Consider the following 18456-nt stretch of genomic DNA (forward strand, 5'->3'; position numbering starts at 1 on the left):
ATATGGTGCAAGTAATTACAAGTACCTCTTTCTCATTGCTGTATGCTGGAGCACAATCAATATGCCGATATCCAGCCTGCCAGAAAAAAACATGAAACTCATAAAAGGGATGTAGTTTGATAGCATATCTGAACTGAGCGCGGTAAAGCAACAACCCATACAGGTATACATGTCCAAGATTCAGAAAACCATGAGGAAGGAATCAAGGCAGAGCTAGAGCAAGGAGAAAAGACCTTGACAGCGGCGTAGATGGTGTCGCCGACAACCTCAGGTTTTATCTGCCATGTCCCAAGGCCAACCGATGGGATCCCTGCGCCTGTGTTCAGGACGAATGATCCAGCCATTTTTGGTCAAGAAAACTCAGCTAGGACTGGAGTAATATAAACTAGCAGGGAGTGAGACTACCAATTCAAACACGTAAGGATGGTGGGTGGAAGGTTCAGCGGGGTTGGGGGTAGGGTTTGGGCAATAATTTATACATAATGAACGACACGTACTTACTGTTAGTGAATGGGATCATGGCAGCTGCGATTTCTAGAAGATGTGTCATCTGTTCCTGCTGTGAAGTGAACAGACAAAGCTGTGGCAGGATTATTTTGCACAACGTAGGCATCACTTGCACAGTGTCTCGACCTATTCAGGCTGCAAGAAATGGTTCATCTTCGAGCACGTCGTGCCTTCTTTTTGCTAGATGAATAGAAGGCTCTCCTGAAAAAAGAAAAGAGCTGGCTTAGAGCTCCCCTCTTGACTTGCTTGGCCAGTTGGCCTCTTTGATGTAAGTAGAGTTGCTGGATCCATGTGGCCGGACCCCGGAGAGCCCGCTTCTCCGGGACGTCGGCGCTGCCGTGCTCACCGTAGGCGCCGGCATGATGGTGCTCGGCTTCTGGGAGGAGGTCCGCAACGGCAGACCGAGTAATCTCTGCTCACCATCTAAATAATACGCACGCTTTTCTTGTTTTTTGTTTTTTTTTCTCTTTCGGATTGATGATTGTTTTGATTTGCGCGGAAAAAATCCGGAGGAAATTCTATAGATCAACAAGAAAATTTATTTATTTGAACTTTATCATGCAAATTATTAATGAGAAGTTGGTTGGTATCTCGCAATCTGCCTGTCTTTTGCTCTGCATTTTCAGAAACTCTGCAGGAAGCTGGTGCACATAAGTGACGGGCAGGTATATTTCCTTATGTGGCCTTTGTTCAGGACGATGGCGTGGTTAATTCTGTTAAGCGTAGCGTTGGTTAGCTGTAACTATTGTTTAGGGATTGTGCATATCCTAACTATGACAAGGATCGGTTGTGATCCTTAGCCTTGCCGTGTACTCCAAACATGTATGTGTTGTTGTCTATATAATGAGAAAGCCCCACGGTGGGCAAAGTACGGCAAACAAAATTGATCTATTAGTTTTAATTTGGTAACAGAGCGATTGTTCCGATCCAATCTCCCGAGGCCGCGCGCGATGACAACGTCCACGCTGCAGCTCTCTGGCACCACCGTCGGCGCGCTCACCTCCTCCTCTTCCGCTTCCTTAGCCGCCGGCGTTGCCACCTCCATCCCCACCACCCTACCTACCTCTTTCAACAACACCATTACCATCCGTTTAGATCGCTCCAACTATCTCCTGTGGAAAACCCAGGTCGTGCCCGCCATTGCCGGCCAAGGGTGGTATGGTTTCCTGGACGGGTCTTGCGCCTGCCCTCCCGCCACCATCACCACGGGAAGCGGGGATAAAGCCACCACGGAGGCCAACCCGGAGTATGCGCGCTGGTGGTACGCCGATCAGCGTGTCCTCTCGATTCTTGTCGGATCGATGAGCGAGGACATCCTCGCGCAGATGGTCGGGCGCACCACGTCGGCTTCGGTGTGGAGCTGCGTCGCCGACCTGTTTTCCGCCCAAAATCGGGCCGGGATCCGTCAGATTCGTCGCCAGCTGACGACGTTAAAGAAGAACGACATGTCCGCCGCCGACTACTACAGCAAGATGAAGGGGTTTGCCGACGCCATGGCAATGGCGGGCTCCCCCGTCCCCGACGATGAACTGATCGACTACATCGTCGTTGGCCTCGGATCCCAGTTCGAGGCACTTCAGCAAGCTCTCGCCGTCCTTGGTGCCGCCAACGCCTCCCTGTCTCTTTCTGAATTTTACCCCATGCTGCTGTCTTGTGAGGCGATCCAGGTGCAGAACGCTCAGGCCGGCGGATACTCCTCCTCGGCGAACGCCGCGGCTCGGCAGGTGATAGCAGCCACGGTGGCGGCCGCCCCTTCGACATCACCGGGCGCTCTGGTGGTGGCCCATCGCATGGCAGCGGTGGCCAACACGGTGGTGGCCACTATGGCGGTGGAGGCTCCTACAACGGTGGCCAGCAGGGCAACCGTAACACAAACCGCAACGGCGGCGGCGGTACCGGCGGACAAGGCCAAGCGGTGGCGGTCAAGGCGGTGGCAACTGTCCTTGGCGCCCACGCTGTCAGGTCTGCAAGGCATGGGGTCATGAGGCCCTCTCCTGCAAGAATCGCTACAACGACGCCTTTCAGGCCGACGGACAGCGCTCCGGCAACGCTGCCGCCTCCACCCACGGCCACAACGAGCGGGTGCCCCAGTCACAGCCGTGGTTCTTCGACACAGGGGCAACCGATCATCTCACTAATGACATGGAGCGACTAGGCATCCATGAACGCTACCACGGGAAGGACCAGGTTCAAGCCGCAAACGGCTCAGGTATGTCTATTACGCACGTTGGTCAATCTCGTTTAGCTGGTTCTTCCCTAGTTTTGAACAATATCCTCCATGTCCCTTCGTTGGCCAAAAATTTACTCTCCGTTTATCGCCTTGTTTTTGACAATGACATCTTCCTCGAATTTCACAAATATTTCTTTCTTGTTAAGGACAAGGTAACGAAGAAAATCCTCCTTCGCGGTAGGAGTCGTGGAGGCCTTTTCCGATCGGTCGAGCCTCCCATCATGAGAAGCATGCGTCTTCTGGTGTCAAGCTTTCATCGCACCACTGGCACCAGCGTCTTGGTCATCCGTCAAATAAAGTAGTTCAAACAACTATCAAGTCCAATAATCTCCCGTGTACTCCAAACATTGAGTCTTCTATCTGTGATGCTTGTCAACGTGCTAAGAGTCATCAATTACCTTATGGTTATTCCACCCGTGTGTCTACTACACCTCTTGAGCTTGTTCATACAGATGTTTGGGGTCCGGCGTTGCCTTCTTCTGGGGGTTTTAAATACTACATTAGTTTCATTGATGACTATAGTCGCTATTGTTGGATATACTTGCTTAAGCATAAATCCGATGTTGAGAATGTTTTTTATGTGTTTCAGAAGCACGTTGAGTGCCTCTTAAACACCACTATTCGCGCCGTGCAGTCTGATTGGGGCGGTGAGTATCACCGTCTCCATGCCTATTTCCAGCGCATCGGTATTTCCCACCATGTGTCATGTCCTCATACATCTCAACAAAACGGTATTGCTGAACGGAAGCACCGACATCTTGTCGAGACTGGGCTAGCTCTCCTTGCGCATTCCTCTCTTTCACTCCGGTTCTGGGATGAAGCGTTTCTCACCGCATGTTATCTTATCAATAGAATGCCTACTTCAGTCATAAATCATGCCACTCCTCTCTTTCGCCTCCTCAACATAGCCCCCGAGTACTCCTTCCTTCGTACGTTTGGATGCGCTTGCTGGCCTAGCCTCCGAAAATATAACTCCCGTAAGTTAGAGTTTCGCTCCAAAATGTGCGTGTTTCTTGGATATAGTCCTATGCACAAAGGCTACAAATGCCTCGATCGCAGTACCGGTCGCATCTACATATCTCGCGATGTTGCTTTCGACGAGAATGTTTTTCCGTTTGCCACTCCAGGTGCGGTGGTTGACGTGTCTCAGCTCCTCCCTGTGTCGTTTCCTCCGAAAGAACCAGTTGTTCAGAATGACCATGCGCGTAATTATGACATGTCCTTGTTACCCGTTGATGCTACTGGTGTTTCTTCTGTTATTTCTGTTCAGGTACCAGCCCGGGCGATCGACGTACCAGGCGCAGGATCACTTGACGTGCATGTGCATGCCCCGCCTTCCGAGGCGCCCAGCGCTTCGCACCGGCCCGCCAGCCCACGCCTGGCCACTGCCTCGTCCTCGCCTTGCTCCGCGTCCGGCCCACCTGACGGGCCGCAGTCGCCCAACGCCGATACTGGGCCCGGCGCTGATGCTGGATCGTCCTCTCCAGTGGCCAGCTCCCCTGTGCGCGACCAGGGGGAGGTTCTTTCGCCGCCGCCCTCTGCTGATGTCTCCTCATCTGCGACATCCTCAGTGCCGCCTGCTTCTCCGACAGCGCCTCAACCTATGACGACACGGCAGCGCAACAATGTGTTCCGTCCGAAGATATGGACGGACAGTACGGTCCGTTATGATCCGTATCGCCGCGGAGCATTTCTCGCTGTTCCGGCGACGCATCGGGTTGCTCTTTCAGAACCAGCATGGAGGACCGCGATGGAGGAAGAGTTCGACGCCCTTCAGCGGACTCAAACATGGGTACTTGTCCCTCGGCCCCCCGGTACTAACATTGTTGGCAGTAAATGGATATTCAAGACGAAGTTTCGCCCCGATGGCTCTGTTGATAAATACAAAGCCCGTCTCGTTGCCCGTGGTTTCACTCAGCAGCATGGCATCGATTATCATGACACCTTCAGTCCAGTGGTCAAACCTGTCACTGTTCGTCTTGTGCTCTCCCTCGCCGTGTCGCGTGGATGGTGTCTTCGCCAGATTGATGTCAGTAATGCGTTTCTCCACGGTTTCTTGTCTGACGATGTGTATATGCAGCAGCCTCCTGGTTTTGAGGATCCTCGTTATCCACGACATGTTTGCAAACTTCAGCGTGCTTTGTATGGTCTGAAGCAGTCTCCTCGCGCCTGGTATGCCCGTCTGAGTGATAAACTTCATCAGCTTGGTTTTGTTTCCAGCAAGGCAGATACCTCTCTGTTCATCTTCGATCATCAAGGTGTTCAGGTATTCATGTTGGTGTATGTTGACGACATTGTTATAGCTGGTTCTTCGGCTGCTGCTGTTGATCGCCTCGTTCAGACTCTCGCTGGCACCTTTCCTATCAAGGATCTTGGGCGTTTGGAGTATTTTCTCGGTATTGAGGCTACATATCGTTCCTCTGGCCTGCTTCTTACTCAGCATAAGTATGCTCTCGATCTTCTGCATCGTGCTAACATGGAGAGTTGTCGTTCAGTTCCCACCCCCATGTCATCCACGGATAAACTCTCTCGTACTGCTGGTATTGTGCTTTCTGCTGAAGATGCCTTTAAATACCGCAGTTTGGTTCGGGGTTTGCAGTATCTCACATTGACGCGGCCAGATCTTTCTTTTGCTGTCTCCAAAGTTTGCCAGTTTCTGTCTCAGCCGACCACTGTTCATTATGAAGCTGTCAAGCGTACTGTCTCCACGGGACTGCAGTTTGCACGTTCTCCTTCGTGTGCTCTCAACATCTACACTGATGCTGATTGGGCTGGCTGTTCAGATGATCGGCGCTCCACTGGCGGTTTCGCCATCTTCTTTGGTCCCAACCTTGTCTCGTGGAGCTCTCGTAAGCAACCCACTGTCTCTCGTTCGAGTACCGAAGCTGAATACAAAGCCTTGGCTAATGGCACTGCCGAGGCTACTTGGATACAGTATGTGCTGCGGGAGCTTGGAGTGCATCTATCGACACCCCCAGTTTTATGGTGTGACAACCTCGGCGCTACGTATTTATCGGTGAATCCTGTCTTCCATGCACGTACCAAGCATATTGAGATTGACTTCCACTTTGTTCGCGAGAAGGTGGCCATGGGCGCTCTTGATGTTCGGTTCATCGCGTCTGGTGATCAACTAGCTGACATGTTCACTAAACCCGCTACTCATCTCACCCTCCGTAGATTTCAGTCCAATCTAAACCTCGTTCACGTCGGTTCCGATTGAGGGGGAGTGTTAAGCGTAGCGTTGGTTAGCTGTAGCTATTGTTTAGGGATTGTGCATATCCTAACTATGGCAAGGATCGGTTGTGATCCTTAGCCTTGCCGTGTACTCTAAACATGTATGTGTTGTTGTCTATATAATGAGAAAGCCCCACGGTGGGCAAAGTACGGCAAACAAAATCGATCTATTAGTTTTAATTAATTCAATGACAAGACATGGAGACTATAGGTAAGCCTCTCTTTTTCCCCATCTTTGGTAACTTCTTAATTAATAATTAGTCTAACAATGAGCTGACTACATCTTCATCTTTTCACCATCATCTCTAGAGAGCTTCTCAAAGGTCCACAGTATTACGCCGGGCTTTAGATTTCGCTGCTGTAATCTTTCGGAGGACTTCTCCCGTTTCCATCGCCGTGATTTGCAATTTGTGCGCGGGTGATGGTACCAAGTTCTTTCTCATGCAGTTAAATTTTTGTCCGGTGCTACATTCTCCTTAATTTGATTGTTCAAGGGAAGGTTTCAGAAAACAGCATAACTATGTATGCTACTTCTTTTAGGTGTGGCTGACATAGCCGGGAGGCGATTCGGCTGCGCGAAGCTCCCTTACAATACCGACAAATCCTACACCGGAACCACCGCAATGTTCTTCGCCGGCTTCGTGTCATCGGTCCTGTAAGCAAAAGAGCAATGAAGTCCCAGGTCATCTTTTGTTTTGTTGTCTGTAACTGTATGACTGAAACTAGAACTGGATGTGGTGTACCTGCAGCTTCATGGGCTACTTCGACCTTTTCGGGTTCGTCGAGCAGAGCTGGGCCATGGCCGTTGGCTTCGGCATCACGTCGCTTGCCGCGGCGACCGTCGAGTCACTCCCCGTCAGCACGCGCTTGGACGATAACCTGACGGTTCAGCTCGCCTCTACGCTCGTCGGCGGCCTGGTTTTCTACTATGTTTGTGGTGGTGGTGGTGCCGGAAGCGACGACTGGAGCACCATCTCGGCAAGTGCTGCGGTGGCCTTTGCAGGCAGTATCTAGCACAGTGAGGGGACATTGCAGTAAATTAGAAGGCCTTGTTGGTGGTGACACTGCAATGAACTGTTCTATCTGCTTTTTTTCACAATGACTTTGGATTGACTAATGCATCAAAACAAAAATGACAGAGCAGGACAAAGCTATTTGTATTTTACAACTTCCAGGGAGGATTCTGAACTCAAATCACTCATGCAAATTGCTCTACATACCAGCAGCAGCGAAGCTCGAGCTCCTTCGACTGCTGATTATTACTACCGCATTATTCTGTTGCCATGGCAGCACTTGGCAGCCTCCGCTCAAGGAACAGTGACTGTTCTGTTCAGACTATATTTCACCATCCCAGATCTCTTCTTCGGATTTGAACAGGCCTTCCGGGTGAGTCCAGAATTTCCCGCGGATCAGCCTTGTTTGTTCGATTTCAGAGAAGCCGGCGAACAGGTCGCTCGGAATGGACCAGTCGAAGACGTCGAAGTTGGCCTTGATCCTCTCCTCGTGGGTGCTCTTGGGCAGCACGCTGTGCCCCGACTGGATCCCCCACCGCAGCGCCACCTGCGCCGGCGTCTTCCCCAGCTTCTCCGCCGTCGACACCACCATCGGGTGCTCCAGCACGGTGAATGCTTTGAACGTCCCCGGCGAGCCCAGCGGCGAGTAGGCCTGCATACGCATGAACTGTTGAACACACCGGGAAAGCTACAGTAACAATGGCGTGTTTCTATACGAGAGACATTAACGTACGGAGAAGTGTATCCCTTTGGACGCGCAGAGGTCCCGGAGCTTGGCCTGCTGCCAGACGGGGTGGCACTCCACCTGGTTGGCCGCCGGCGGCACGCGCGCGACGGCGAGCAGATCCTCCAGCTTCTTGCACATCTTCTCTTTGACCCCGATGGCGCGGGCCTTGCCGGAGTCGTAGACGCCCTCCATCGCCGCCCACGTCGCCGGTATGTCGGCCGGGATCACGTTCTCCGGGCTGAAGCCGGCGCCCTTCTTCATCCGGATCGGCCAGTGTACCTGACGAGAACGAAGAATGCATCTCAGGAATCAAAATCAAGATACCGGGTGGAAGAAACTGCAGCAATGCAGTCAGTCAGATGGTGCGCGGGCTCACGAGGTAAAGGTCCACGTAGTCGGTCTGCAGGTCCTGGAGCGTGCCGTCCAGCGCCACCGGCACGTCCTCCGGCGCGTGGTTAGTGCACCTCGAAACATTCAGATCAAGATTTTCGCTCGTTAACTTCTCAGTTTTTCGCAATTGGAGTGTCTGAATGGGCAATGTTCAGATGATGGGAGGATGGGAAGACAAACACTGCAAAGGCTCACCATAGCTTGGAGGTGATGAAGAGATCTTGCCGGCTGGTTATGCCCTCGTCGAACACCTTCTTGAGGGCGAATCCGATCTGCAGTGGCGTAGAGGTTGTCTAGTGTCCTGCCTTTTGATGCAAATTAACATCGTTAATTTGAGAGAGGGACGATCTGGTTACCTCTTTCTCGTTGCCGTAGACCTGAGCACAGTCGATGTGCCGGTAACCAGCCTGCATTATTACGCAGAGTAAGATTCAGACAGCGCGAAGGAGCATCGGTTTGCAGCGACGACGTACGCACGCACCTTGACGGCGGCGTAGACGGCGTCGCCGACAACGCCGGGCTCGGACTGCCAGGTGCCGAGCCCGACCGACGGGATCTTGGCGCCGGTGCTGAGGACGAAGTGGCTGGCCATGCCTTCAGCGCTCGTACGTAGCTAGCGTGCGCAGAGTGTGTTCGCACTTGCAAGTGGGAACCGAGTGGAAGATGCGCGCGGAGACGAGAGACGGCGACCGACTGCTCGATCGCACTCGCACGGGCCAACTTGTAGAGGCACTGCGGGCCGGCAATGAAGTTTGCGTCGCTGTTACCGGTGAGGCAGTGATGTCGATGCGGCAGCGACCGTGCAATTGCACGTGCCAGTGGGGCTGGAGGACACAGACACGCCAAACGTGGTGCTGTCGTGTCTTTACCTTCTGACGGCCAAGAGCACAAGACTACGCCGACACCCTAACGATTTGCTCGTGGCGGAAAACAATGCCCCTAAGAGCATCTACCGCCGGAGTTGGCAAATACGGCCCTATACATCTATACGTGTCTGCAAACAGTGTTAGATGACCCCTCGTTTACCATGTCGCTCAATCACACATCTCAAATATGTACCCTCAAATTCATGCAAGTCATGCACATCGATCGATACGATCCTCAAATTCATGCAAGTCATGCACATCGATTATACGACACAAATTCATCATAATTCAACGTTTTGAAACAAAAACAACAAAGCAAAACAAATCATATCTCAACAATCTGGACACGCCAACATAAACAAAGTTCGAGCGTAACAGATCACTCACTGGCCGGATCAGTCACCAGACGCCAGCTATGCCGCCTGCTCCGTGACCATTCTTGCCTCTTGCTCCGCCTGCATCCTTGCCTCCTCTTCCGCTGCTGCCATAGCCACCCTCGCTGCCTCACTCCTTATGTCGTTGAGCTTCTTCTTCATCCCCACAAGCCAATTCTTTGCATGCTCGTCCAAAAGGCCTTCGTCCATCAACATTATTGGCATCCTCCGCGTCTCGTGTGATTTGCAATCTCTTCTTCTCAAGCTGAAGCTCTCCAAATGTATTGGCCTTCTCGATCTCCCATTTGATCGTCGCTTCTTCTTTCTGTGTCTTTTCTTCTTTTGTTTTTCTGAAGTTTACATGCTTTCTCTCACACTTAGCGGATCCCAATTTGTGAGCTACTGTTTGTCTTCCATCTCTTGTTTACGGATCACCGGCTCTCCCACCGGTCCTGAGGGTAAGCATCAGGGCTTCACACTTATGTACACACATTGCAAGCCCATAGAATATCTGTGAGAATACCGGCTATCACACCTCCTTGTCTCTGATCTCTGCATACTAGGACAAATCCCACTAGGCCCACTCGAGGTGGACCGACACCTTATTTTGAAAGGACCATACGCCATAGACGTGCAAACTAATAAAGTTCATTAATTTTCATTTCCACTTACATCTATACATGTAATAATGGATTTATTATTCATGCTATTGAAGTGTAATTACACGCAATGACTGAATGTGCGCCATTTGGTGAGGATAGCAATAGACAACAGACGTGATCACTAGTAATGCCATGCAGCCTTCCCACAACCACCCCGCCAGTCTGTCCACGACTGTGCCACTAGCCCGCCGGGGGTCCGGATCTGCCTACGAGCATTGCTGATCAGGGTACATCGGCTCGGGGATAAGGAGGACATAGCGCCAGGTGAGCGTCGCGGGCATCGCCACGGTTGCACGGTCTAGATGGTCGGGCGTCTGCACTCCGGGGGCGTGCGGCCTGTTCGCCCGCCCTCGTGCGGGTCGGTCGTGCGCCTGCAGACCGACGCACCGCACCCCGGTTGGCGTGTCTTGTGCCCCCACCCCACTGGCACGTTGCAATTGCACGGTCGCGCCGCCGACACTGCCTCACCGCCCCGACGCACTTCTTGCCGGCCTCTAATCTTGCTTACTTATTTTGGCCCGGCGAGGCGAACTCGAGCCATCGGCGCCGCTCCTCGTCCGCGCGCCCATCTCCACTCGGTTCCCACCTTGCCAAGTGCGACACCTGCGCAGCACGCTAGGGCTGGAGCGCTGAGGCATGCCACCCCTCGTCCTCAGCACCGGCAAGATCCCGTCGTCGAAGCTCGGCCACCTGGCAGCCGAGGCGGCGTTGTCGGCGAAACGCCGTTAACCACCCGCCACAACGGTGCCGTGCGACGTCAGCGCTGCAAACCGATGCTCCTTCCGCGCCGTCTGATCTTACTCGCGTAATGCAGCTGGTACCGGACATCGATGTGCTCAGGTCTACGCAAACGAGAAAATAACCAGATCGTCCCTCCTCAATTAACGTTATTTGCATTCAAAGGGACACTAGAACAACCTCTACGCCACTGCAGATCGGAGTCGCCCTAAGAAGTGTTCGACGAGGGCATAAAGCGGCAAGAGCCTTCATCACTCCAGGCTATGGCCTTTGCAGCTGTTTGTCTTCCCATCCTCCCATCATCTGAACATTGCCCATTCAGACACTCAATTGCGAAAAACTGAGAAGTTAACGAGCGAAAATCTTGATCTGAATGTTTCGAGGTGCACACCACGCGCCGGAGGACGTGCCGGTGGCCGCTGGACGCACGCTCCAGGACCTGCAGACCGACTACGTGGACCTTTACCTCGTGAGCCCGCGCACCATCTGACTGACTGCATTGCTGCAGTTTCTTCCACCTATCTGAGCCGGGAGAAGCATTTCCTTCGTTCTCGTAGTAGGTCGATCCGGATAAGAAGGCCCACTTCCGCCCGGAGGAACGGTGATCCCGGCTCGATCATACTCGGCGACGTTGGGCGGCGAGGAGGGCGTCTAGCGACTCTCGGCAAGTGCCCGCGCCACGGTCAGCCACTCTCGTCCAAGAAGTCTGAGATCTGCTCGCCGTCGCGGGCCGGGGCCGCCGGCGGCCAACCAGGTGGAGTGCCACCCCGTCTGGCAGCAGGCCAAGCTCCGGGACCTCTGCGCGTCCAAAGGGATACACTTCTCCGTACGTTAATGTCTCTCGTATAGAAACACGCCATTGTTACTGTAGCTTTCCCGGTGTGTTCAACAGTTCATGCGTATGCAGGCCTACTCGCCGCTGGGCTCGCCGGGGACGTTCAAAGCATTCACCGTGCTGGAGCACCCGATGGTGGTGTCGACGGCGGAGAAGCTGGGGAAGACGCCGGCGCAGGTGGCGCTGCGGTGGGGGATCCAGTCGGGGCACAGCGTGCTGCCCAAGAGCACCCACGAGGAGAGGATCAAGGCCAACTTCGACGTCTTCGACTGGTCCATTCCGAGCGACCTGTTCGCCGGCTTCTCTGAAATCGAACAAACAAGGCTGATCCGCGGGAAATTCTGGACTCACCCGGAAGGCCTGTTCAAATCCGAAGAAGAGATCTGGGATGGTGAAATATAGTCTGAACAGAACAGTCACTGTTCCTTGAGCGGAGGCTGCCAAGTGCTGCCATGGCAACAGAATAATGCGGTAGTAATAATCAGCAGTCGAAGGAGCTCGAGCTTCGCTGCTGCTGGTATGTAGAGCAATTTGCATGAGTGATTTGAGTTCAGAATCCTCCCTGGAAGTTGTAAAATACAAATAGCTTTGTCCTGCTCTGTCATTTTTGTTTTGATGCATTAGTCAATCCAAAGTCATTGTGAAAAAAAGCAGATAGAACAGTTCATTGCAGTGTCACCACCAACAAGGCCTTCTAATTTACTGCAATGTCCCCTCACTGTGCTAGATACTGCCTGCAAAGGCCACCGCAGCACTTGCCGAGATGGTGCTCCAGTCGTCGCTTCCGGCACCACCACCACCACAAACATAGTAGAAAACCAGGCCGCCGACGAGCGTAGAGGCGAGCTGAACCGTCAGGTTATCGTCCAAGCGCGTGCTGACGGGGAGTGACTCGACGGTCGCCGCGGCAAGCGACGTGATGCCGAAGCCAACGGCCATGGCCCAGCTCTGCTCGACGAACCCGAAAAGGTCGAAGTAGCCCATGAAGCTGCAGGTACACCACATCCAGTTCTAGTTTCAGTCATACAGTTACAGACAACAAAACAAAAGATGACCTGGGACTTCATTGCTCTTTTGCTTACAGGACCGATGACACGAAGCCGGCGAAGAACATTGCGGTGGTTCCGGTGTAGGATTTGTCGGTATTGTAAGGGAGCTTCGCGCAGCCGAATCGCCTCCCGGCTATGTCAGCCACACCTAAAAGAAGTAGCATACATAGTTATGCTGTTTTCTGAAACCTTCCCTTGAACAATCAAATTAAGGAGAATGTAGCACCGGACAAAAATTTAACTGCATGAGAAAGAACTTGGTACCATCACCCGCGCACAAATTGCAAATCACGGCGATGGAAACGGGAGAAGTCCTCCGAAAGATTACAGCAGCGAAATCTAAAGCCCGGCGTAATACTGTGGACCTTTGAGAAGCTCTCTAGAGATGATGGTGAAAAGATGAAGATGTAGTCAGCTCATTGTTAGACTAATTATTAATTAAGAAGTTACCAAAGATGGGGAAAAAGAGAGGCTTACCTATAGTCTCCATGTCTTGTCATTGAATTAATTAAAACTAATAGATCGATTTTGTTTGCCGTACTTTGCCCACCGTGGGGCTTTCTCATTATATAGACAACAACACATACATGTTTAGAGTACACGGCAAGGCTAAGGATCACAACCGATCCTTGCCATAGTTAGGATATGCACAATCCCTAAACAATAGCTACAGCTAACCAACGCTACGCTTAACACTCCCCCTCAATCGGAACCGACGTGAACGAGGTTTAGATTGGACTGAAATCTACGGAGGGTGAGATGAGTAGCGGGTTTAGTGAACATGTCAGCTAGTTGATCACCAGACGCGATGAACCGAACATCAAGAGCGCCCATGGCCACCTTCTCGCGAACAAAGTGGAAGTCAATCTCAATATGCTTGGTACGTGCATGGAAGACAGGATTCACCGATAAATACGTAGCGCCGAGGTTGTCACACCATAAAACTGGGGGTGTCGATAGATGCACTCCAAGCTCCCGCAGCACATACTGTATCCAAGTAGCCTCGGCAGTGCCATTAGCCAAGGCTTTGTATTCAGCTTCGGTACTCGAACGAGAGACAGTGGGTTGCTTACGAGAGCTCCACGAGACAAGGTTGGGACCAAAGAAGATGGCGAAACCGCCAGTGGAGCGCCGATCATCTGAACAGCCAGCCCAATCAGCATCAGTGTAGATGTTGAGAGCACACGAAGGAGAACGTGCAAACTGCAGTCCCGTGGAGACAGTACGCTTGACAGCTTCATAATGAACAGTGGTCGGCTGAGACAGAAACTGGCAAACTTTGGAGACAGCAAAAGAAAGATCTGGCCGCGTCAATGTGAGATACTGCAAACCCCGAACCAAACTGCGGTATTTAAAGGCATCTTCAGCAGAAAGCACAATACCAGCAGTACGAGAGAGTTTATCCGTGGATGACATGGGGGTGGGAACTGAACGACAACTCTCCATGTTAGCACGATGCAGAAGATCGAGAGCATACTTATGCTGAGTAAGAAGCAGGCCAGAGGAACGATATGTAGCCTCAATACCGAGAAAATACTCCAAACGCCCAAGATCCTTGATAGGAAAGGTGCCAGCGAGAGTCTGAACGAGGCGATCAACAGCAGCAGCCGAAGAACCAGCTATAACAATGTCGTCAACATACACCAACATGAATACCTGAACACCTTGATGATCGAAGATGAACAGAGAGGTATCTGCCTTGCTGGAAACAAAACCAAGCTGATGAAGTTTATCACTCAGACGGGCATACCAGGCGCGAGGAGACTGCTTCAGACCATACAAAGCACGCTGAAGTTTGCAAACATGTCGTGGATAACGAGGATCCTCAAAACCAGGAGGCTGCTGCATATACACATCGTCAGACAAGAAACCGTGGAGAAACGCATTACTGACATCAATCTGGCGAAGACACCATCCACGCGACACGGCGAGGGAGAGCACAAGACGAACAGTGACAGGTTTGACCACTGGACTGAAGGTGTCATGATAATCGATGCCATGCTGCTGAGTGAAACCACGGGCAACGAGACGGGCTTTGTATTTATCAACAGAGCCATCGGGGCGAAACTTCGTCTTGAATATCCATTTACTGCCAACAATGTTAGTACCGGGGGGCCGAGGGACAAGTACCCATGTTTGAGTCCGCTGAAGGGCGTCGAACTCTTCCTCCATCGCGGTCCTCCATGCTGGTTCTGAAAGAGCAACCCGATGCGTCGCCGGAACAGCGAGAAATGCTCCGCGGCGATACGGATCATAACGGACCGTACTGTCCGTCCATATCTTCGGACGGAACACATTGTTGCGCTGCCGTGTCGTCATAGGTTGAGGCGCTGTCGGAGAAGCAGGCGGCACTGAGGATGTCGCAGATGAGGAGACATCAGCAGAGGGCGGCGGCGAAAGAACCTCCCCCTGGTCGCGCACAGGGGAGCTGGCCACTGGAGAGGACGATCCAGCATCAGCGCCGGGCCCAGTATCGGCGTTGGGCGACTGCGGCCCGTCAGGTGCCGGACGCGAGCAAGGCGAGGACGAGGCAGTGGCCAGGCGTGGGCTGGCGGGCCGGTGCGAAGCGCTGGGCGCCTCGGAAGGCGGGGCATGCACATGCACGTCAAGTGATCCTGCGCCTGGTACGTCGATCGCCCGGGCTGGTACCTGAACAGAAATAACAGAAGAAACACCAGTAGCATCAACGGGTAACAAGGACATGTCATAATTACGCGCATGGTCATTCTGAACAACTGGTTCTTTCGGAGGAAACGACACAGGGAGGAGCTGAGACACGTCAACCACCGCACCTGGAGTGGCAAACGGAAAAACATTCTCGTCGAAAGCAACATCGCGAGATATGTAGATGCGACCGGTACTGCGATCGAGGCATTTGTAGCCTTTGTGCATAGGACTATATCCAAGAAACACGCACATTTTGGAGCGAAACTCTAACTTACGGGAGTTATATTTTCGGAGGCTAGGCCAGCAAGCGCATCCAAACGTACGAAGGAAGGAGTACTCGGGGGCTATGTTGAGGAGGCGAAAGAGAGGAGTGGCATGATTTATGACTGAAGTAGGCATTCTATTGATAAGATAACATGCGGTGAGAAACGCTTCATCCCAGAACCGGAGTGAAAGAGAGGAATGCGCAAGGAGAGCTAGCCCAGTCTCGACAAGATGTCGGTGCTTCCGTTCAGCAATACCGTTTTGTTGAGATGTATGAGGACATGACACATGGTGGGAAATACCGATGCGCTGGAAATAGGCATGGAGACGGTGATACTCACCGCCCCAATCAGACTGCACGGCGCGAATAGTGGTGTTTAAGAGGCACTCAACGTGCTTCTGAAACACATAAAAAACATTCTCAACATCGGATTTATGCTTAAGCAAGTATATCCAACAATAGCGACTATAGTCATCAATGAAACTAATGTAGTATTTAAAACCCCCAGAAGAAGGCAACGCCGGACCCCAAACATCTGTATGAACAAGCTCAAGAGGTGTAGTAGACACACGGGTGGAATAACCATAAGGTAATTGATGACTCTTAGCACGTTGACAAGCATCACAGATAGAAGACTCAATGTTTGGAGTACACGGGAGATTATTGGACTTGATAGTTGTTTGAACTACTTTATTTGACGGATGACCAAGACGCTGGTGCCAGTGGTGCGATGAAAGCTTGACACCAGAAGACGCATGCTTCTCATGATGGGAGGCTCGACCGATCGGAAAAGGCCTCCACGACTCCTACCGCGAAGGAGGATTTTCTTCGTTACCTTGTCCTTAACAAGAAAGAAATATTTGTGAAATTCGAGGAAGATGTCATTGTCAAAAACAAGGCGATAAACGGAGAGTAAATTTTTGGCCAACGAAGGGACATGGAGGATATTGTTCAAAACTAGGGAAGAACCAGCTAAACGAGATTGACCAACGTGCGTAATAGACATACCTGAGCCGTTTGCGGCTTGAACCTGGTCCTTCCCGTGGTAGCGTTCATGGATGCCTAGTCGCTCCATGTCATTAGTGAGATGATCGGTTGCCCCTGTGTCGAAGAACCACGGCTGTGACTGGGGCACCCGCTCGTTGTGGCCGTGGGTGGAGGCGGCAGCGTTGCCGGAGCGCTGTCCGTCGGCCTGAAAGGCGTCGTTGTAGCGATTCTTGCAGGAGAGGGCCTCATGACCCCATGCCTTGCAGACCTGACAGCGTGGGCGCCAAGGACAGTTGCCACCGCCTTGACCGCCACCGCTTGGCCTGTCCCCGGTACCGCGCCGCCGTTGCGGTTGGTGTTATCGTTGCCCTGCTGGCCAACCGTGTGTAAGGATGCTCCACCGGCCATAGTGGCCACCACCGTGTTGCCACCGCTGCTATGCGATGGCCACACCAGGAGCGCCCGTGAGTCGAAGGGCGGCCGCCACCCGGGCTGCTATCACCCGCGAGCCGCGGCGTTCGCCGAGGAGGAGTATCCGCCGGCCTGAGCGTTCTGCACCTGGATCGCCTCACAAGACAGCAGCATGGGGTAAAATTCAGAAAGAGACAGGGAGGCGTTGGCGGCACCAAGGACGGCGAGAGCTTGCTGAAGTGCCTCGAACTGGGATCCGAGGCCAACGACGATGTAGTCGATCAGTTCATCGTCGGGGACGGGGGAGCCCGCCATTGCCATGGCGTCGGCAAACCCCTTCATCTTGCTGTAGTAGTCGGCGGCGGACATGTCGTTCTTCTTTAACGTCGTCAGCTGGCGACGAATCTGACGGATCCCGGCCCGATTTTGGGCGGAAAACAGGTCGGCGACGCAGCTCCACACCGAAGCCGACGTGGTGCGCCCGACCATCTGCGCGAGGATGTCCTCGCTCATCGATCCGACAAGAATCGAGAGGACACGCTGATCGGCGTACCACCAGCGCGCATACTCCGGGTTGGCCTCCGTGGTGGCTTTATCCCCGCTTCCCGTGGTGATGGTGGCGGGAGGGCAGGCGCAAGACCCGTCCAGGAAACCATACCACCCTTGGCCGGCAATGGCGGGCACGACCTGGGTTTTCCACAGGAGATAGTTGGAGCGATCTAAACGGATGGTAATGGTGTTGTTGAAAGAGGTAGGTAGGGTGGTGGGGATGGAGGTGGCAACGCCGGCGGCTAAGGAAGCGGAAGAGGAGGAGGTGAGCGCGCCGACGGTGGTGCCAGAGAGCTGCAGCGTGGACGTTGTCATCGCGCGCGGCCTCGGGAGATTGGATCGGAACAATCGCTCTGTTACCAAATTAAAACTAATAGATCAATTTTGTTTGCCGTACTTTGCCCACCGTGGGGCTTTCTCATTATATAGACAACAACACATACATGTTTGGAGTACACGGCAAGGCTAAGGATCACAACCGATCCTTGTCATAGTTAGGATATGCACAATCCCTAAACAATAGTTACAGCTAACCAACGCTACGCTTAACAGAATTAACCACGCCATCGTCCTGAACAAAGGCCACATAAGGAAATATACCTGCCCGTCACTTATGTGCACCAGCTTCCTGCAGAGTTTCTGAAAATGCAGAGCAAAAGACAGGCAGATTGCGAGATACCAACCAACTTCTCATTAATAATTTGCATGATAAAGTTCAAATAAATAAATTTTCTTGTTGATCTATAGAATTTCCTCCGGATTTTTTCCGCGCAAATCAAAACAATCATCAATCCGAAAGAGAAAAAAAAACAAAAAACAAGAAAAGCGTGCGTATTATTTAGATGGTGAGCAGAGATTACTCGGTCTGCCGTTGCGGACCTCCTCCCAGAAGCCGAGCACCATCATGCCGGCGCCTACGGTGAGCACGGCAGCGCCGACGTCCCGGAGGAAA

General features: G+C 52.6%; 1 protein-coding gene and 1 pseudogene across 1 annotated transcript; one reads left to right on the plus strand and one right to left on the minus strand.

The window, feature by feature from the left end:
- Positions 1-7030: 7030 nt before the first annotated feature.
- On the minus strand, positions 7031-8816 carry LOC125526964 (aldo-keto reductase family 4 member C10-like). Its single transcript, XM_048691565.1, has 6 exons — positions 8583-8816; positions 8458-8508; positions 8297-8373; positions 8088-8175; positions 7718-7990; positions 7031-7636 (listed from the first exon to the last, which is right to left on the minus strand). Exons 1-6 carry the CDS (start codon positions 8691-8693, stop codon positions 7307-7309), a joined length of 930 nt encoding a protein of 309 aa, XP_048547522.1. The 5' UTR covers positions 8694-8816; the 3' UTR covers positions 7031-7306.
- Positions 8817-10639: 1823 nt separating this feature from the next.
- On the plus strand, positions 10640-12254 carry LOC125526963 (annotated as a pseudogene).
- The last annotated feature ends 6202 nt before the right edge of the window (positions 12255-18456 follow it).

Source organism: Triticum urartu, unplaced genomic scaffold (genome assembly GCF_003073215.2).
Source record: "Triticum urartu cultivar G1812 unplaced genomic scaffold, Tu2.1 TuUngrouped_contig_2453, whole genome shotgun sequence".
NCBI classification, from domain to species: domain Eukaryota; kingdom Viridiplantae; phylum Streptophyta; class Magnoliopsida; order Poales; family Poaceae; genus Triticum; species Triticum urartu.